Source organism: Ceratotherium simum, chromosome 37, assembly GCF_057802395.1.
Source record: "Ceratotherium simum simum isolate JZ-2026a chromosome 37, ASM5780239v1, whole genome shotgun sequence".
In the NCBI taxonomy this organism is placed as follows: domain Eukaryota; kingdom Metazoa; phylum Chordata; class Mammalia; order Perissodactyla; family Rhinocerotidae; genus Ceratotherium; species Ceratotherium simum.
The window spans coordinates 4,206,086-4,223,657 of NC_141936.1; the positions used below are offsets into that span (position 1 = coordinate 4,206,086).

A 17,572-nucleotide genomic window follows, 5' to 3' on the forward strand; every position below is an offset into this window, starting at 1 on the left:
CAGGTACGGTCTCAGTGGCATCAGACAATATTTGGGCTGATTCCCAAGGTATCTCTTCTGTCCCTCAGGCACGAGAGTCTGGCTCTCTGATAAGTAGCTACACAGGGATCGCTACTGGCCCACGAGCACACGACCACTGCAGAAACCCAACGCCCCCAGCTGGTCTGGGCTCCAGCGAGTTTCCTCTGGGCAGCATGTGAGAAAGGGTTCCCTGCTTTTTGGGGTTTTTTTTTGTTTTAAATCATCCAGATCTAGCTTCAAAGGATTCCAAAACTTCCTTGCCCCATCTGGACCTGAAAGCAAAGGAGCTGATTTTTAAAAGCCAAATTCTCATTGCATTTGGACAGAAAGAATAATGTGTCTTTCATATCTTCTTTGTATTTCTCTTCAATAGTTGCTTCACCCAACATCTTTCTGTCTGCTCTATACAATGAAAATACAAACTAAATGAGAATAGAAAAAAATAATTAAAGCATTAAATTGTACAAATTACAAATCTGTTCCAAAATATACTTACATTAAATAAAATACGCATTTCAGTAAGAGATCTACAGTGAATGACTCTATGCATTCTGGGAAGCTTCACGACACCTAGGCAGGGCCAACATTCGTGGAGGAGCTAAGAGAACTGGCATCCAATCAGTTTGTAGCGGGTTTCTTATCACCAATCTGCGAGCTACACTGAGCACATCATTAGCATCACCTGTGCAGGGAAGTGATCTTATTGGGTACAAGGGGAAGAAGCAAGCTCGAACCTCAATTCTGAGTTCATTACAACTTCTCATCAACAGCCTATACAGTACAGTTTCAAAAAGTAAACATGTTAAGGTAAGCAGACAACTCTTTAGAACCCCAAACACATTTTCTTGCTGTATTTATGCGGAACTCTCCGTCTACAATGGGCAATCGTGAAGAGGTTCTTCCTCGGGACAACATGGTCACAGGACTCGGACGACCCAGTGGGACTGAGAGGGAGCGCGAGGACTGGGGAAGAGGGCTCCCTCTTGGTTTAAGCTGGAGACAAACTTCTAACACACAGTCCACGGCCCTGCAGTCTTCTCCTCCTATCATCTGGCATAACGCTTAATGTAGTCTTCAACTTTATTCCGGAAGTCCTCCTGTGGAGCGAGAGCAATCAGGAGAGAAAGGAGAAGAGGAGGAGCGAGTTAGTGAGGGGAAGTGACACTTCAGGAAGAAGTCGGACCTAACCCGAGCCGAGGACCCGCTGTGAGCTCTCAAGAGCGTGCAGAGGGCTTGGCCTCCACCCTCCGGTCGCCACGGTGGCAGGATAATCAGAGACCTGTGGAGCTGAGCGCTGTTTCCCACTACTCTGCATGCCCACTGTGTGCAAGACACTGTGCCCAAGTGCTGGGGCTGGGGACATAAACAGAAGCTCTAAGAGGAAGGGATCCTAAGACCCTTCATTTTGCAGATGGGGAGAGCGAGCCCCACGAGTGTGGACGAGTCAGGCCAGGACTCCTGACCACAGATGAGTGTTGAGCCGTGGCTGCTGCTCTAAGGAAGTGTCTTCCGAGAACGACTTCTCTGGACCTGGCTGCCTATTTCAAGTGTGTCCACTCTTCATGGCCTAAGTGCAGCCCACCATCAGGGTGACCACCCTGCCCGAGAGTAGGGGTGGGCTTAGAGCAAAGATCCCTCCTTGGGCATCAAGCAGAGCCACCTGGGAGCCGGGTGGCTCCCCATGGATCTGGGGATCTCCCAGGTCAGGATGGGTGGGGAGGGAAAGCCACCTCAGATCTGAGCCGGCACCCAGGTGTGTCCCCCAGGTCTGTTCTCTCTAAGTTAGGAGCAAAATTCCCTGGCCTTGCAGGACTGGGGGAGGGCCTTGCCCACCTCAGAACGGCTGCATTTAGTGGCAGGACACTGTGTAATCTGACAGGCAGGCTCTCCACCCTCTTACTCCTATAACACAGCTGCCAGGTCACTGATGTCCCGTGGGGTCACACTGCTTCCGTCCAAGTAACAGGCGCAAGGCCGCGTGGCTCCCGCTGTGCAGGGAGCACGGCACAGCACAGCACTTGGTGGGTGCTGACGTGCGCCCTCTTGTGGCGAGCCGCTGCCTGGAGCTGCGTCTCTTCCAGGGGTCACACTTAGAAGGCACTGGAGCACTGAGCTGGCCTGCTCTTCTGCCACACTTAATTTGCACAGTCACCCTTGCAAGGTCAGGGCAGGTTCCTAGTTTTAAAGTTCTGGAAATGGTTCGGTGACTTGCTCACAGTCTCAGCTGAGAAAGTGGAGAGCTATGATGGCACTCCAGGTGGCCCTGACTACCAATGCCCGCACTTGTTGACAGGACTGCATTCAGAGGCTCCCACACAGCCCTCAGCCCACAGGAAAGATGGGCTGTGTAGAAGCCCTGACTTGCCTCTAGCAAAAACTCTCCCAAGGTCATTTCCATGGTACCCAGAAGCCAACAACACTGTCAGCTAGTAAGGAGCCACAGCCGAGGCTCACAGATGTGAAGTGAAGACCCCATAGGCACCCCTCACCCCACATCCTGCCCTCAGGACCAAAAGTGCCTCTGCTTATTAGTCTTAATCCCCTTTGCTCTCATCATCTCACCCAGGACAGAGCCCAGAGTCCATGGCCTCCAGAAGGCCCTCTATGCTCAGGCCTCTGCTGCCTCCCACTTGCCACTTTGCCTGGGGGCCCACAGAGCAGGACCAAGTGAAGACCAAATCTTGGGCTCTGCCCCTTCCTGGCAAGTCTCTCACCTTCTTGGTGGCTCTGCTTCCTCAGCAGCAAATCAGGGATAATAAGACTCCTTGCCTTGTGGAGTTGTCAGGGGAACAAATGCCCTCGCGGAAGTGCCTGGGACAGTGCCTGGCACATGCAAGGGCCCCTCAAGGTTGCTGCTACCATCACGTCACTGCTGTCCTGCTCCCCTGCTCTAGTCAGGCTGGCCTCTGTACTCTTCCCTGAACAGCCCAGCACATTCCCGCCTTGGGGCCTTTGCACTGGCTGTTGACACTCTCTGGAATACGCTTCCTCACTTGGTTCACATCAGAAAGGCCCTCCCTGAGCACCTCACATAAAATAGCAACACCCCTCACCCCCTGACCCCCAGGACCCCCCTACCACATGTTATGTTTGCTTATCTGCACTCGGCCTCCTCCCACTAGCATGTCCACTCCACAGGGACAGGAACCATCTGTCCACTCATCTATCCTGGGCATTTAGCACTTTACCTGGCACTTCAGTGGCCACAAGTCAAATTTGGGATGAACAGTGAATACAAAATAAAGGAAGCAGAAAGTGCAGTAACTGTGACCATGACTTGGCAGGAGGGCATGGGTGGGGATGGGACACTTCTCAGAATTCATGTAGAGGAATCACTGTTTGGAGGATTTTAAGCCCATCTTACCGGGACTAAAATTTTATAAACTGTAAGTCTTCCCCTTATTTCATACAAAGAGTATGAAGCAACCTTCCAAGAAAAAAAAGACGATTTGTGACATCTTTCCCCACCTGCCTCTGTAGAAGCATTCCCTATTATCATCGCTTTCCTTCCCTGACAAGGTTGAGTCCACAAGGGCTGCCAACAGCCACAGTCCTGAGTGGGGATGTCCTTGTCCGCGACAATGACAGGTGGAGTTACAACATGAATGGAGCCTCCTGAAAAGGCACAGAGCCCCGGAGCACGCCTGCAAGGGCTTGTCAGCGCACTGGACAAACCAAGGCTTTGCCAGGCCACACAACCCAGCCAGTGCTGCCCAAAGGTGGTGCGGAAGGCCAACCATTGAAGGTGGGCGAGCCGTGAGAACAGGCTGAGGGGGCTGCCCGGCCCAGAGCCGTCTTACCACGGGCACTTCATCCGAGGACCTCTGCTACCTCCCGACCTCCTTGGCAACACGCTGGCCTGACAGCCAGCCTCCTCCGCCTGACCAAAAGCACCCACTGACCCTCAAGTCCTGCTGCAGGACTCCCTGTTCCTCACTGTGCCTGTCACACAGGACACAGGCAAGTAGGCGCGGCTCTTGGGTCTCTGGCAGGGACACTCCTGCCCACTCCTCGGGGCCCTGCTGAGGCAGCACCCCTGCCCCTCTGTTCAGGGTTGTGGTGAACATCACACACAGCACATTTAAAACGCCCTGCACACCCTGGCACACAGTAGGTCTTACATAAACAGAAGCACTTGCTCTTAATGTTAAGTACGATACTTAGAATCAACCTAGTGGCTTTTAGAACTTTGTATGTTCAGAGCAATGCCAGCCAATCCAACAGTGTTAGGGGCAGACTGCTGGGGTCGGCCAGGATTCTCAGGGAATCTGGTTCAGAAAATGAAAGGCGAGGTTCTCTGACTAAACCAAGTCAGCACTGCAGTGCTGCCCACTTGGGCCTAACTAGCTAACTAGCTTGGCCCCAAGTGAGGCTGAGCAACCTCTAACAGCCTTGTCCAAGCATACAGGGCCATCTCCCAGCCTCCTGCTCCAGATCCAATGCCTTGTTCATGCACTCTGTAAGGATGTGTGTACACGGAACATTTACTGCATTATCGTTTGTAATCAGATAAAAACCCCGTGGGGAAAACCCAAGTGCCCACCAATAAGGAATGGTTAAAAAAAGTATGGTAGAGCCACTTTATGGAATATTAACAGCTCCTAAAATGACTGAGCGATAGTTTATGCATTGACTTGGAGGGGAAGGAAGTTTTAAAAAAAAGGAATTGAAGATTAGGAGTTATAAATATCATCCAATTATCTGGGGCCAAAACCAAACAGGCATGCTTGTGTATGAGCTCATTGGAAGCTGTGGAGGGGTGACGTAGCTGGCTGGGAGCCAGGAGGGTGCTGGTGGGTGTGACATTCTCCCTTCTATCTGCCTGGTCTGTTAACAAGGTGAAGTAACAGTTGCCTGGTTTAAGTTACTCACTGAATTCTACTAGGAAATCACATCTAATAAAACCCTTTCTGACCAACCTTGGGTCAAACACTTTACTGAGACCACTCACGTGTTATAACACATTATTTATAAATTGCTTTACATCCCAGTCCTGGACCCCACATTCTCAATTTCATACTTATCAAGAGACAATAATTATCTTTTTACCAAATACATCCACCTAGAACATTCCTGTTAGTAGCTTACCTTGTCCCGCAAATGATGTTCTGCAGCTTCAATATTCAGTGGATCATCAAAATTCAAAAGATCCTTAAAAAGAGAGAAACTCAAAGTAAACAATGGAAAGAATCTGTTTTTCTGTTATAAGTCTTCATTGAATGAACCAGGCAACAGAAATCTAATCAGTGAATGATAAAAGGACCTAGAGAGTTGAGAAATTCCATTAAGAACTGAAGTTCTTCTGATGTAAGAGTAATGAACGTGTGGGTCTTTTTTTCAAAATGGTGATTAATGGTTGACTGAAAGAAGTCAGCTTACATATAATTGTCCAAAGTCTGGTGAAAATGGAAGAAATAGCAATCACATTAATTTCTAATGCTATTTTTAATAACTGGAGAATGAAAAACCACTCATTATGAATATTTCCAAATAGAAATCCCATTCTTTTTTACTTAAAAATTCATTTCCCTCCTTTATTTTGTGATGAACAATTTTGCCTTTGTAAGTCTATTCTGACCTTAGCTGGATTTTCTCTTTATCTTCTAACTCACCTTCATAAGCATGGCACTCATAGCCCAGCAGGGATGATGTCTGGAACCCGACTGAATGCAGGGGCAGTGCCATCATGCCAGTGTCCCGGGGCCTCAGGAGGGAGCACCAGACCCTTTCTACCCGTGCATCTGCTAGGACCAGGAAGCTGCCCCTCCAACAGCCGGCAGTCCTTGGGGGCTGCCCAGGATGGGCTCATTTTCATGGAAGGACCTTAGGTTTTACCAAAAGGAGCACAGCTGTTTTTTTTTCCCCCCTAGAGACAGATCCCTGAAGCTTATTTCTTGTAAAGCTCTTTTATGATCAAAAAATAAAAACTCGAAGGAACAAATAATATTATATAAGAAGTCCAAATACCCACTTCGGCTGTGCCCTTTTTACTTCTCCCTATGCCTCTCCTGCCCTCCAGCCCTGCCTGTGATGCACTGTTTTCTGAGGACAGCAAACTTGGGCAGCTTGTCACTGAGAAATCAAGAAAAACTCTAAGGTTCTGGGTTCATGAAAAGCCTCAAGGTCGGGTGACCACAGACTCCTTCAACCAAACCAGGACGCCTGGGAGTGAAGAAGGCTGCAGACTGGGCTGCTGGTTGGAGCAGATGCAGTGCAGGGCTGGGCCAAGCACTCCCAGAGGAACACCTGCCCCATGTGAAGGAGCCTATAGCAGTGGAACTGGTCTCAAGCCCCTAGAAAGTGGGGGCGACGCTCTGCTCCCCTCCTTCCCCCAATGACCTCCCGACGTGACACTCCAAAGCCCTCTCAGTTCCCGTCTCACTGTTCTTCTGACTCAAAAGTGCAAGAGAAAAGGGGGTCTGTGTACACGGTGTTGTTTTTAATCCCTTCGTGTTATCCTTTCATGTCATGTTTAACACCAGCAGTCAGGGGAATCAAGAAAAACTTGGGATTTTGGTCAATATACTCACAGTAAACAAAGAGTTTAATCCCCAAACAACATCCTGAAATGAGAAAGAAAGAAGAAAACAAGTTTCAGGCTTCTGTGCACTGAAGTCTTTTAAATCCATGACCAAGAAATACGTATTGTGCCACATCAAAAGTCACCTTCAGCATGCTTTATTTTCCCCAAGACAGAAAATTAAAACAACTTCTCTTCAATATAACAACAAACCGTGGGACATTCAGAGATGAGCAGTCACAGGTGGTGAATACAAAATCTAAGACAACATAAACTGCTCTCCCTCGGAGACCAGGGCCCAACGAGCCCAATCCCGTGCACGAGAAAGCCCACGGGCAGCGTGGCCAAGGAGAGCTTCACTGTACACCACTTGTTACCTGTCATTACCAAATACGGTTCAGACTTCTGAAAAGTCCTCTTTAAAATACAATCTATTGGGGCCGGCCCAGTGGCGTAGCAGTTAAGTGTGTGCGTTCCGCTTCGGTGGCCCAGGGTTCGCAGGTTCGGATCCTGGGTGCGCACTGATGCACCGCTTGTCAAGCCATGCTGTGGCGACGTCCCATATAAAATAGAGGAAGATGGGCACAGATGTTAGCCCAGGGCCAGTCTTCCTCAGCAAAAAGAGGAAGGTTGGCATCGGGTTAGCTCAGGGCTAATCTTCCTCACACACACACAAAACAAACAAAAAAAAGTAAAAAAAAAAAAAAAAACAAAAAAACAATCTATTGTTTTTGCATCTGTGGCCTCTTTGGGATCGTAGATAAGCTAATTACTCACTGTCCCACTGAGTCTTCTTAATAATTTTGCTCTAGTTACGCCAAAAATCAAGGGAGACTAACATGTTCTAACATGCAAAGATCAGAAATTTTCATTAAAATAAAATTGAAAACCATCATTGTTCTCTGTGACTTGTGATGTGACTCAATCACAAATCCTTCTTGCCTTCCTCTTCAGCAGCTCACGAGTCTTCTCTTTTTAAGGCCTATTCTCATTCTCATTCAATACTCTCTGCTAGTTGGCAATTTTAATTGCCATGCTCTGCTTTCTCCCATCCATCCATCTGTCCCTCTCCATCTCCCCACCCACCCACCCCTTCATTCATCCATCCATCCATCCATCCATCCATCCATCCATCCATGTCCTTTTGGTGTGAGCCAGGCCTGAGGCTGGAGCTGGGAGTGAACACAGGCTCTCGGTCTGGTAGAGGGGGTCAGGAAGACAGGCATGTTAGCAGAACTTCCACAGAAGTGTTCCCACAGAGGACCCACCCAGGGAGGAGAGGCTTCACAGAGGAAGTGGGGGCCCGCCAGGTGGAGGGATGGCAGGAAGGGCACCTTCCAAGTAGAGGGACTGCCTGTACAGAAGCTAAGTCTCACAAGGCAGGACATGTCCAGGACATGGTGAGAGAAGCACAGGCCAGGCTGCCCCTGGTAGCAGAGACGACACCTCATGAGGAGCCACGGTCATGACTGCATGAAGTCTGCAGTGTCCCCTGACTCTGGGACAGGGCCCCAAACTCCTTCCCTGTGTTCTTCCCCCGAAGGACCTACTTGGTGATACCCAACACCCAACAGTCCTTTCTGGACACAAGGAGCGGTCTATACACCAGTTTGTAGCTGTCTCCACAAGGTGTGGTTACGTACAGAACTAGACCCGGCCCAGGCCTGGTGCAGTCACCTACACGTCTCTCTGGGCCTCAGCGTCCTCTAAGAGCACTGAGGCTGCAGTGTGCCTCCTGTCCTCCCCCAAGAGCTGGGGAACAGGAATGACAGTCTCTAAGAGATGGATCCATAAATCAACATGTAACAGATGAGGTTCGTTTTCTGCAGAAGTTATTTTAAAAGGCAGGTCCTGGAGAGTTAATCTGTGATGGACGGTTGGGAAAGAAAGCCCGGCACACATGTCCAGTCCTGCTCAGGCTCACCCTTGCGACCTGAGGGGCAGCATCCAATGCTGCATCTCTGTTATCAGCCATTGCTTTCTTTCTGTGCATGTGGCACAGACTTAGACTTATAAGGGTTTTAGTTATGACAACTTGTATAATCCATGCATGACTGAGACAAAGCTGACGTGTGTGGAAAAATAATACTCTTGAGGAAAGACAGAGAGGGAGAGAGGAAAAGATGGCACGTGCAAGGTGCCACAGTTCTCTGAGCTTCACCAACAACGTGCAAGTGTTGACCTGGTGAGACTGTCAGACTCAGAGAAGGCAGACACAGTCACCAGGGAAGATGGGCCTGGCCCAGATGACCACGCCTTTGTGCTGAGTCCCCAGCTAAAGTGCAGGCTGGGAACACAGTGGACCCTGAACCCAGTACCCGGCGAGCGCTCTTCTGGGCGGTATTGATCCACCACAGGATAGGGCAAAGGCTACGATCGCGTGGAACTATTTCGTTACTCAGTCAAAAAATGATGGCAAAAGTCAGGTAGCTGTTTACTGCTAAGTGAACACTAGCCAAAAGTTCTGACGACTACTGATAAAAAGACCAGGCAACATGAAGAAACCATAGGTGCCCTACAGATACCCTTGCAGAAAAGCCTTGAGGTGAAGCCATAGCTGGTGGCCTCAGGCAGGTGCTCATGATGTGTGCCACTGAAACCAACTCAGGATGCTGTTGTAGAAGGAACTGGGGCATTTATTTAGTCCCTGTGGCTCCCCTTCCACACTGCGCCCCCAGTAGAAGGGGCGTCTCCTCAGGACATACCTGGCTGCTGTCCTGCCACCCCTCCTCTGTCCAGTGTAACTCAGAACAGACAGAAAGCCCACATCTACCCTTTCTTTTCCTCCCTCTCTACCCATTCCTGGAAACTCTCCTCTCCTTTAAGGGTGAGATGACTATAAAAGACCAGGGTGAAAGAGAAACTGTAAATTATCTGAAGCCCAAGTGGTAAAGGGCAGAAGGGAGAGTAGATGACCTGCCCCCTCCCCCCAGTGCCCTAAAGAGGACTGGGGGCAGAGGAAGTGATCAGGGCAAGGGCTTGGCCAAGCAGCCCCAGGCAGGTGGTGGGGAGAGGAGGGAATAGGGTGTGCCCAGCCAGCTGTGTGGACAGGACAGGGAGGACGTCACTGTTCTTACAGGAGGCTGGTTACTCCAGGGGAGGGCTGTGGTCAAAGGCATTGCTCTCTACCTTTAACGTCCTAGTGGGAGCCCAGCCGGTGCCGTCAATCGAATGTTCTCTCAGTAAACTGAAACAGACACAGAAAGGCACAGCGGTCAGCAAGGAGCAGGCTCCGGTCACATGAGCGCAGGTGTGCCACACACGCACGCCCTGTTGCCAGGTCCTCTCGGCACATGCCTGCTCTTTGGGAGATCCACTTCTCACGTAACCCCGCTCTCCTCTGTGGCTTCGCAGTTTCCTGTCTTGCTGCAGAAGGCCTTCTCCAGCTCCAGGGTTGTACACGTACTCGAGTCTGATCTCTCGGGTTATTTTTATGTAGTGTACATACACATCTTTAATCCTGGATGCACATGGAAGTTTTAAGCGGGGAAAAGCACGCTTAAAACAGAACATGCAAACTGTTCTGCATCTGTCGATTTAACATTCAGAAAATGACAGGAACAGCAATGACAACAGGAACAACTGACACTTAGAGCTTCCTATGTGTGTCAGCACGATCCTAAACTCACTAACGCCTCAACAACCAGGAGAGGAGGAAACCAAGGCACAGAGCAGCAACATGCCCCGGGGCACACACCTGGTCAATGGTGCATCCTCCAAACCCGGGCAGCTCACCTGGAGTTGTGGGTTAACACCAATGTGAGCCCCTAGCACATGAAATTTTAATAGCTGTTTAAAAAAAAAAAAAAACCTCAAAAGGGAAAACTTAAGGATGAAGGTAGACAAACACTAAGCTCTGGATGGCGCTCACCTGTGGGTGGGAGGACCATGTTCAAGGGAGGTGCCCAGGAGCCTCAGAGGCGCTATGAGGTCCTATTTCTTAAGGTGGACCTGAGAGCTACTTTCATTACTGTTCTATCAGCTGTAAATGCATGTTACATACTCTCATATAAATGATTATTCCATACTTTGAAACATTACAGTTTATTGCCAAGTTTCCTTCTGGTAATAAAATTAGTTTGGCATTATTGAATTATATTGTGCTGTTGCTCTGAACTGCACACAACAGTTCGTAAGCTAACACGTCAATATCAGGCTTTCCAGGTCATAATTGTTACTGTGAAGAAATTTTTTGAATCAGAGCATGTTCAAATTCACATAAATCAATTAAGATCAGGAGAAAATAGAAATATGTGGAATTCAAATCAAGGCTATAATCTTAACTGTCCAAGAAGCTCAGTTAGAACAGATAAAACCAACTGGAAGAGGGCCACTATAGCTTATTTTGAGCCTTAAAAAGAAAACAAGAAAGAAGAAAACTCAAATCATGTACCCTACTCCCATCTTACCGGGTGGACGTCTTTCCCCCATCTCACTGATTGAGATGAAACCTCTACAACTTTTGAATAACTTTTTAGGAACTATCTGCCAAATCCTAGTGGTTTATATGACCCAATGAAAGACTTCTTTACCACGACAGGGGAAAGGATTACTTCTGATCTAGCTTATCCTTTTCTTTTACAGATCTCATTGTATCTTTAGCTATATACTTGTTTGTTTACTCGTTGAATGTCTGTCTGTCAGGGGCCACCAGCTGCAGGCCCCATCAAGCAGAGAATGCAAACTGCTCCCCACTGTGTCTGGGCTCAAGGAACATTAGCTGGTGGAAGGCACGCAGGCAGGCAGCCACGTAGTTGGCTGACCAGTCAGTATCCTCTGAGCTTTCCTGTCAACAGCAGGGCCAGAGCAGGAGGGCTTTGTACCTGGAGGCCAGGTGTGCCTACCAAGGGTAACAGCAAGTCACAGGGGAGCAAGTGCCACTGGGCAGGCTGTGCCCATGTCTGGTGGCCACAGGTCTGGGCAGGGTGACACCATGGAGGGGAGCACAGAGTCACCACAGAGACTCTAGCCCAGCCTCAGCAGACGACAGTCCTGTGGGAGCTCAGGTGACAGAGCCGTGTGGTCATCAGAGAGGGTACTAGGCAAGGAGACAGAGAATATCCCAGGGACTAGACTGCAAGCTTGGACTCCAGGAGAAAAAGTCTGAGGCGCAACTACCAGACTCCTGGCCTTGGCACCTCTGACTGAGCCAAGAGCAGGGTGAGGGCCCTGAGTGGGAGTGGGACCAATCTCACTAGAGAGGTAAGAGCCCCTGTGTACCAGACAAGGCCCCACAGAGCACCAGGCGCCAGTCAGTACTGCCGAGCGAGGAATCCAGGTAGATGCTGCCCAGCGGTCCCTGCGGACCAGGAGCAGCTGGGCCAGGCTCGTCTTTCCCTGTATTAACGAGACGCCATGAGTCAGCTGTGCGTTAGCCACTGCTGGACACTGTCTCATTTTCACAAACAATGAGGTGGTCTTTGTACATAAGTCTGGAACATTATTTCCCTCAATTAAATCAGTAGAAGTGCAGCTGACAAGTCGAAGGGTAAATACAGTTAAATGTAGACCTTACAGCTGAAGGGCCAATGAAAAGTGCACAGATATAGGCACCTCCAGTGATGCGAGAGAGCCTGTTCTCACACACACACGTCACTGACTGTCTGCTTTTGTATCTGCCAGTCTGAGAAGTGATGAGCAGCATCTCGTTTCCGCGCTCCTTTCTCTGGTTACCACTGAGCATGAGCATCCCTCAGACACTTACCGCCCACCTGTACTTCTCCTTCCATGAATCATGTATCTGTAGCCGATGCTCATTTTTCCAGCCAATGTGTCCATCTTTATCCTATTGATTGGTAAGGATTGTTTACATACAAAGGATGTAATCCAGATGATCTTTTCTCTTTCAATTTTGTGTTTCTGTATTTTTTATTTTAATGTGGCTAAATCATCAATGACTTTCCTTTAAGGTTTCTGGCTTTTGTAGCAAGCTACCATCTGCTAAATTCCTTTCATACTTTGCTAATAACCTGATTTCTCACAAGACAGCAAAAGACGCAAGAGAAATTCCTGGCCTGGACCTAATTGTGACCGAGGAAGAGGACTTGACAGGGAACTGGTGTGTAGTGGACTCCCAGGCGAGTGAGCTCAGGTGACAGCCTAGGGGAAGAAGGCTGGACCAGACACCATTTATAACCTGAAACTGAAGAATGCTTTTAAAGTTTTAATACTTAAAGACAGATACTTAAAAGGGAAGATGCCTTTAAAAAAGGTATACTCTCATAAAATGTATTTTTAACTGTCTATAAAAAATGAGGCTGAGGGGATGGCCTGGTGGCATAGTGGTTAAGTTTGCGCACTCCACTTCAGCGGCCCAGGGTTTGCAGGCTTGGATCCCTGCAACCGACACACCGCTCCGACCTACACACTGTTCATCAAGCCATGCTGTGGTGGCATCCCACAGATAAAATAGAGGAAGACGGGCACAGATGTTAGCTCAGGGCCAATCTTCCTCAGCAAAAAGAGGAGGACTGGCAAAGGATGTTAGCTCAGAGCTAATCTTCCTCACCAAAAAAAATAAATAAATAAATAAAGAGGTTGAAATGAAAGAAAAGGGGGCACCATACACAAAAATAAAATGGGAAAATGGGTACTAACTGCACTTTGAAGAGGAGATCCTGACATCCCAGCAGCCAATAGCAGTCACAGTTGATACATCTCCCTTCAAAGGTGACTGGTGTTTATCGAGAAGGAGAGTGAAAGAAAATAGATAGAGTGGCCAAGCATGACAATTGACATAGAAAGAAAGTAAAAAATTGTGCTCAAGAAGTACTTAATGCCTAGTTTCCAGACTGTGGTTGAGTGTGAGGCATATGATGGTTAAATAACTTCCCAAAGTCACACAGCGAACAGTGGTGGGACTGGATGCAAGCCCAGGTGGTCTGGCACCTGCAATTAACATCACTGCCTTACTAGAGAAAGTGACAGATGCAGGAAAATACAAGTCCAAAGGCTTAATTAACTTTAAAAAACAAACAACCCCACACGTCTCCGGTTCTCTGCATTAGTGTCCAGCAACCTGAAGAAGCAGGAAATCGCTGATCCCTGATCATCTGCCCTTGGAAGGGTGGGCACACAGGCCACAACTGACATGAAGCTCTGGGAAAGCTGTCCTGCTTCAAAAGTGCTCCCACACACATCAAGACCATCTTCGTAAAGAGAGGACATCTTAAATACATGTGCCCAGGTCTCCTTAAGCCTGTCATCCACATTTTTTTTCTGGATTTCATTAATCATATTTTTCCCTCTTAGGGAATGCAGGATCTCACTAAAATAGGAGGAGAGAAGGGTCAGGGCCCCCAGAGGGAGCACTCTGGGCAGGAGGCAGGCTGCAAAGACTAGCAGGGGCCTTGACCACCAGGGGGCGCAGGAGGACCCAGGTCTGGAGGCTAAGGCCAGGCTGGGCAGGAGAGCTCAGACCACTCCAGTTTCTCGAGTGTAGCCCAAAGCCCCAGGGCGGTTTCCCAAACCCCCCTAAACTTGGCCCAGCCTCAAAATATCCACCAACAGAGATAACATGTTAGAAAGCCCAGCGCTCACAAGCAGTGCTCACAAATACAGACGACAGGAAGGAAGAGAAACTCACCTTAGACATATTTCGCCTGTCTCTGTGATGTTGGGGTGCCAGATCCTGGTCAAGCATTTCACCTTGGGAGGCTGCAACACAGAGATGAAGCGATCATAGGCTCTCCAAGTCACGACTGCAGTCAAACACTTACCACCTAGTCCCTTTTTCCACTGCTTGCTCAGCATCCAGTTTGACTCACCAACAGCGTTCAACCTTGGACACCGGCTCACGTCACCACACAAGAGTGTTTTCACACCCCATCGACAAGTGCTCATCTCACTGTAACACCTGCCTGCCCCCTAACAAAGCCCCTCCACAAGCCCCGGGGTCTGACAGCGGATGATGCTGGTGGCTGGGCCTCTGCCACCTCTGACCCTCCCTGAGCCGGGGCTGTGGAGGAGAAGCCCGCAACACACTCCAGGGAGGAGTTCTGCACCTCCAGGCCCCGATTCCAGCCAGGAGCCCACAGACTCCTTTGTGCTAAGTTGCTGAACTGTGGCTCAAAGTTAACTGCTCTTCAGTAGTAGCCGGTTCCCTTCGTGGATGTTTCTGAAGATGCTATTTTCATCTATACTTTTTTAGATGCAAGTCTTAGTCCACTTTATATTTAAAGGAGGGAGGATGAAAATGAGTACACGGGAATAAGGCGATATCTGTATATATATTATACATATTATACATTAATATATATATATTAACTCCACCCAGAAAGTCTCTATTAACACCTGATGTACATTTTTTGAGCCTCTTTTCTAGGCCACACACAGATGTGTGTGCACACACATTCATTTTTCTTTATAGACAGGGGGAAATGTGCTATATATTTGCTCATATTTATTTTGTCACCAATTCAGATGGTTTTGGGCTTTCTCGCATCCCATGGTACAAACACTAGCATTTAACAAGCCAGTTCCCCATTACTGGACATTTAGGTTCCTCCCCACTCCTACTACAAATCGTGCTAAATCAATGCTCCTATCTTTGCTCACTTCCGTATGAAATATTTCCCCGAGATGAAGCCCAGGAAGAGGAACTGCTGGTCAGAGCGCTGGCTTCGGATACAGTGCCAAGTGCTCTGTAGCCAAGGAGGGCCCCTTCTCCAGTCCTAGTTCCACAGTGTGGTCTCCTTTGTTTGACAAGCATAAGTGTCATCTCACAGAATCTCATCAGATATGTCATCTCATAGATATTAAAGTGTCAACCCTCTGTCACAGAGGGGCAACATTTTCCCAGTTTATCATTTAGTTTTAATTTATATTTATGATGTTATGCTGAAGTGTAGAAGGATTTTTTTAATCTTTGTAATCAAACTTTTGTCTTTGATACCAACCTAGAAAATACTTCACTACCTAATGTTCTCCTGTACTTTTTCTAGTACTCAAATAATATCATCTTTTTATTTGTATAAAGTAAACATACTTCTTCAGCATCCTCCTAAGATTTCCTCCTGATTTCAAAACACCACAGCATCAAGAGACTCCCCAAAATGATTAATCCAACTATGCAAATGTAGGTGTCTGAGGATTACAGGATGTAGGTCTAGAGTGAGTTTAAATCAATTTAACATGCTCTAATTTGCTTTTCTGCAAGTAAATGGGAATGCATTTGACAGAAGGAGTACTAGTACATCCTGCACTTCCAGTGAGGCCTTCGGGCTGGAGAGGGAAGGCCAGCACTGTCCGGGCTGGAAGAGTCTCTCTAGGTAACTGAATGTAGTTAATAGAGGTGGTAGACTAAATCACTGACTCAGCATCTAAAGGAACTTAAAGGCTCAATCTCCCTCTGGAGACCCCGGCACACGGTCACTCGCTAATGTTCACTACATCTCCAAGTGTCTGACTGTGTCCTCCTCTCCTCCTTGTCCCTTCACACCTGCCATAGTTAGATGTTGACACAGACATCAACCTTGTCAATGGCCCTCTTAACTTTCGTCCACAGAAATGAGAGCAAACCTCTGCATCAGAATTGTGGACCGGGATTCTGACACACACTTTCCAAACTGAACTGTTCTAACAAAAAATACCCTGCTCCACCTCCTACCTCAGTGGCTGGCATTGCCACCCACCCCATCACACAGCTAAGAATTTAATATACGACAGACACTGCATTGCAAATCAATGGGGAAAGAGGGATTCTTCAGTGGACAACTGCCTAACCATCTGGAAAAATATAGTCAGATCCCCACTTAGAGCTTTATTCCAGATGCTTGAAACATAAACAATACAGAACTATAAGAGTACTAGAAGAAAACGTAGATGAGCTATCTTGGGGTCTGAAGGCCCATTTTAAGCATTTTGTAACATGAAAAATTGTGAAAGAAAAGTAGATTTGTCTACAGTGGTGAAACAAAAAGCAAACTTTTATAGAACAACAACAAAAACAAACAAATGGAAAACAGGAAAATATTTACAGCACAGCTAAGAAAACTAAGAAAAAAGTTTCATATAATTTCTATAATAGAACTCTTATAATAAGAAAAACAAATACTCCAATGGAAAAAAAGGACTAAGCACACAATAATTTAAAAACATAAATAGCTAATGAGTAGGAAAAAGTATTTAGCATTCTACATATTTAAGAAACGAAAATTCGAATGACAATTAGATACTATTTATTTCCTCCCAAAACGGCAAAAGAAAAAAATAATGAAAATATCCCATGGTGGTGAGGGTTTAGGAAAAAGGGAATTTTTCAAACACCAAGGATGAGGATGCATAACCTCCCTGAAGGATAATTTTTTTTTTAAACAGTTTTATTTATTTATTTATTTATTTTTTGTGAGGAAGATCAGCCCTGAGCTAACATCCATGCTAATCCTCCTCTTTTTGCTGAGGAAGACCGGCTCTGAGCTAACATCTATTGCCAATCCTCCTCTTTTTTTTTTTTTCCCCAAAGCCCCAGTAGATAGTTGTATGTCATAGTTGTACATCCTTCTAGTTGCTGTATGTGGGATGCGGCCTCAGCACGGCTGGAAAAGCGGTGCGTTGGTGCGCGCCCGGGATCCAAACCCGGGCCGCCAGTAGCAGAGCGTGCATACTTAACTGCTAAGCCACGGGGCCAGCCCTCTGAAGGATAATTTAACAGTACTGATGAAGACCCTTAAAATTAGCATCAGGTACTCAACACCCATACTTTCACTTCTAAGAATTTATCCAAAGGACAGAGGCAGGCATATACAAGCTGTTGTCTAGAACATGCATCACAGCACTGTTTATTCCAGGGGTCAGCAAACTGTAGCCATGGACCAAATGCAGGCCAGGCCTGTTTTTGCCTGGTCTGTGATCTAAGTACACTTTTTACATTTTTAAAAGGTTGTTTTAAAAAAAGAATATGACACAGAGACCATATATGGTCCACAAAGCCTAAAATATTTACTATTTTGTCCTTTGCAGAAAAATATTTACTATTTTGCCCTTTACTATCAAAAAACTGGCCAACCAGTTGACCAATGATAAAGGATTGGT

The 17,572-nt window shown here is 47.4% G+C and overlaps 1 protein-coding gene across 2 annotated transcripts in view; it reads right to left on the bottom strand.

Moving 5' to 3' along the window:
• Positions 1–358: 358 nt before the first annotated feature.
• UBE2F (ubiquitin conjugating enzyme E2 F (putative)) overlaps positions 359–17,572 on the bottom strand; it is a 56,611-nt gene continuing 39,397 nt past the window's right edge. The window contains exons 6-11 of one of the 2 annotated variants that reach the window (XM_087424637.1): positions 14,127–14,197; positions 12,246–12,326; positions 9,671–9,728; positions 6,552–6,584; positions 5,110–5,172; positions 359–1,118 (exon numbers count right to left, since the gene is read on the bottom strand). In XM_087424637.1, the coding sequence (XP_087280763.1) occupies positions 1,068–1,118; positions 5,110–5,172; positions 6,552–6,584; positions 9,671–9,728; positions 12,246–12,326; positions 14,127–14,197 (357 nt within the window). In that variant the 3' untranslated portion in view covers positions 359–1,067. The remainder of the gene's footprint in view (positions 1,119–5,109; positions 5,173–6,551; positions 6,585–9,670; positions 9,729–12,245; positions 12,327–14,126; positions 14,198–17,572) is intronic. The other variant, XM_087424638.1, reaches the window with a different exon arrangement.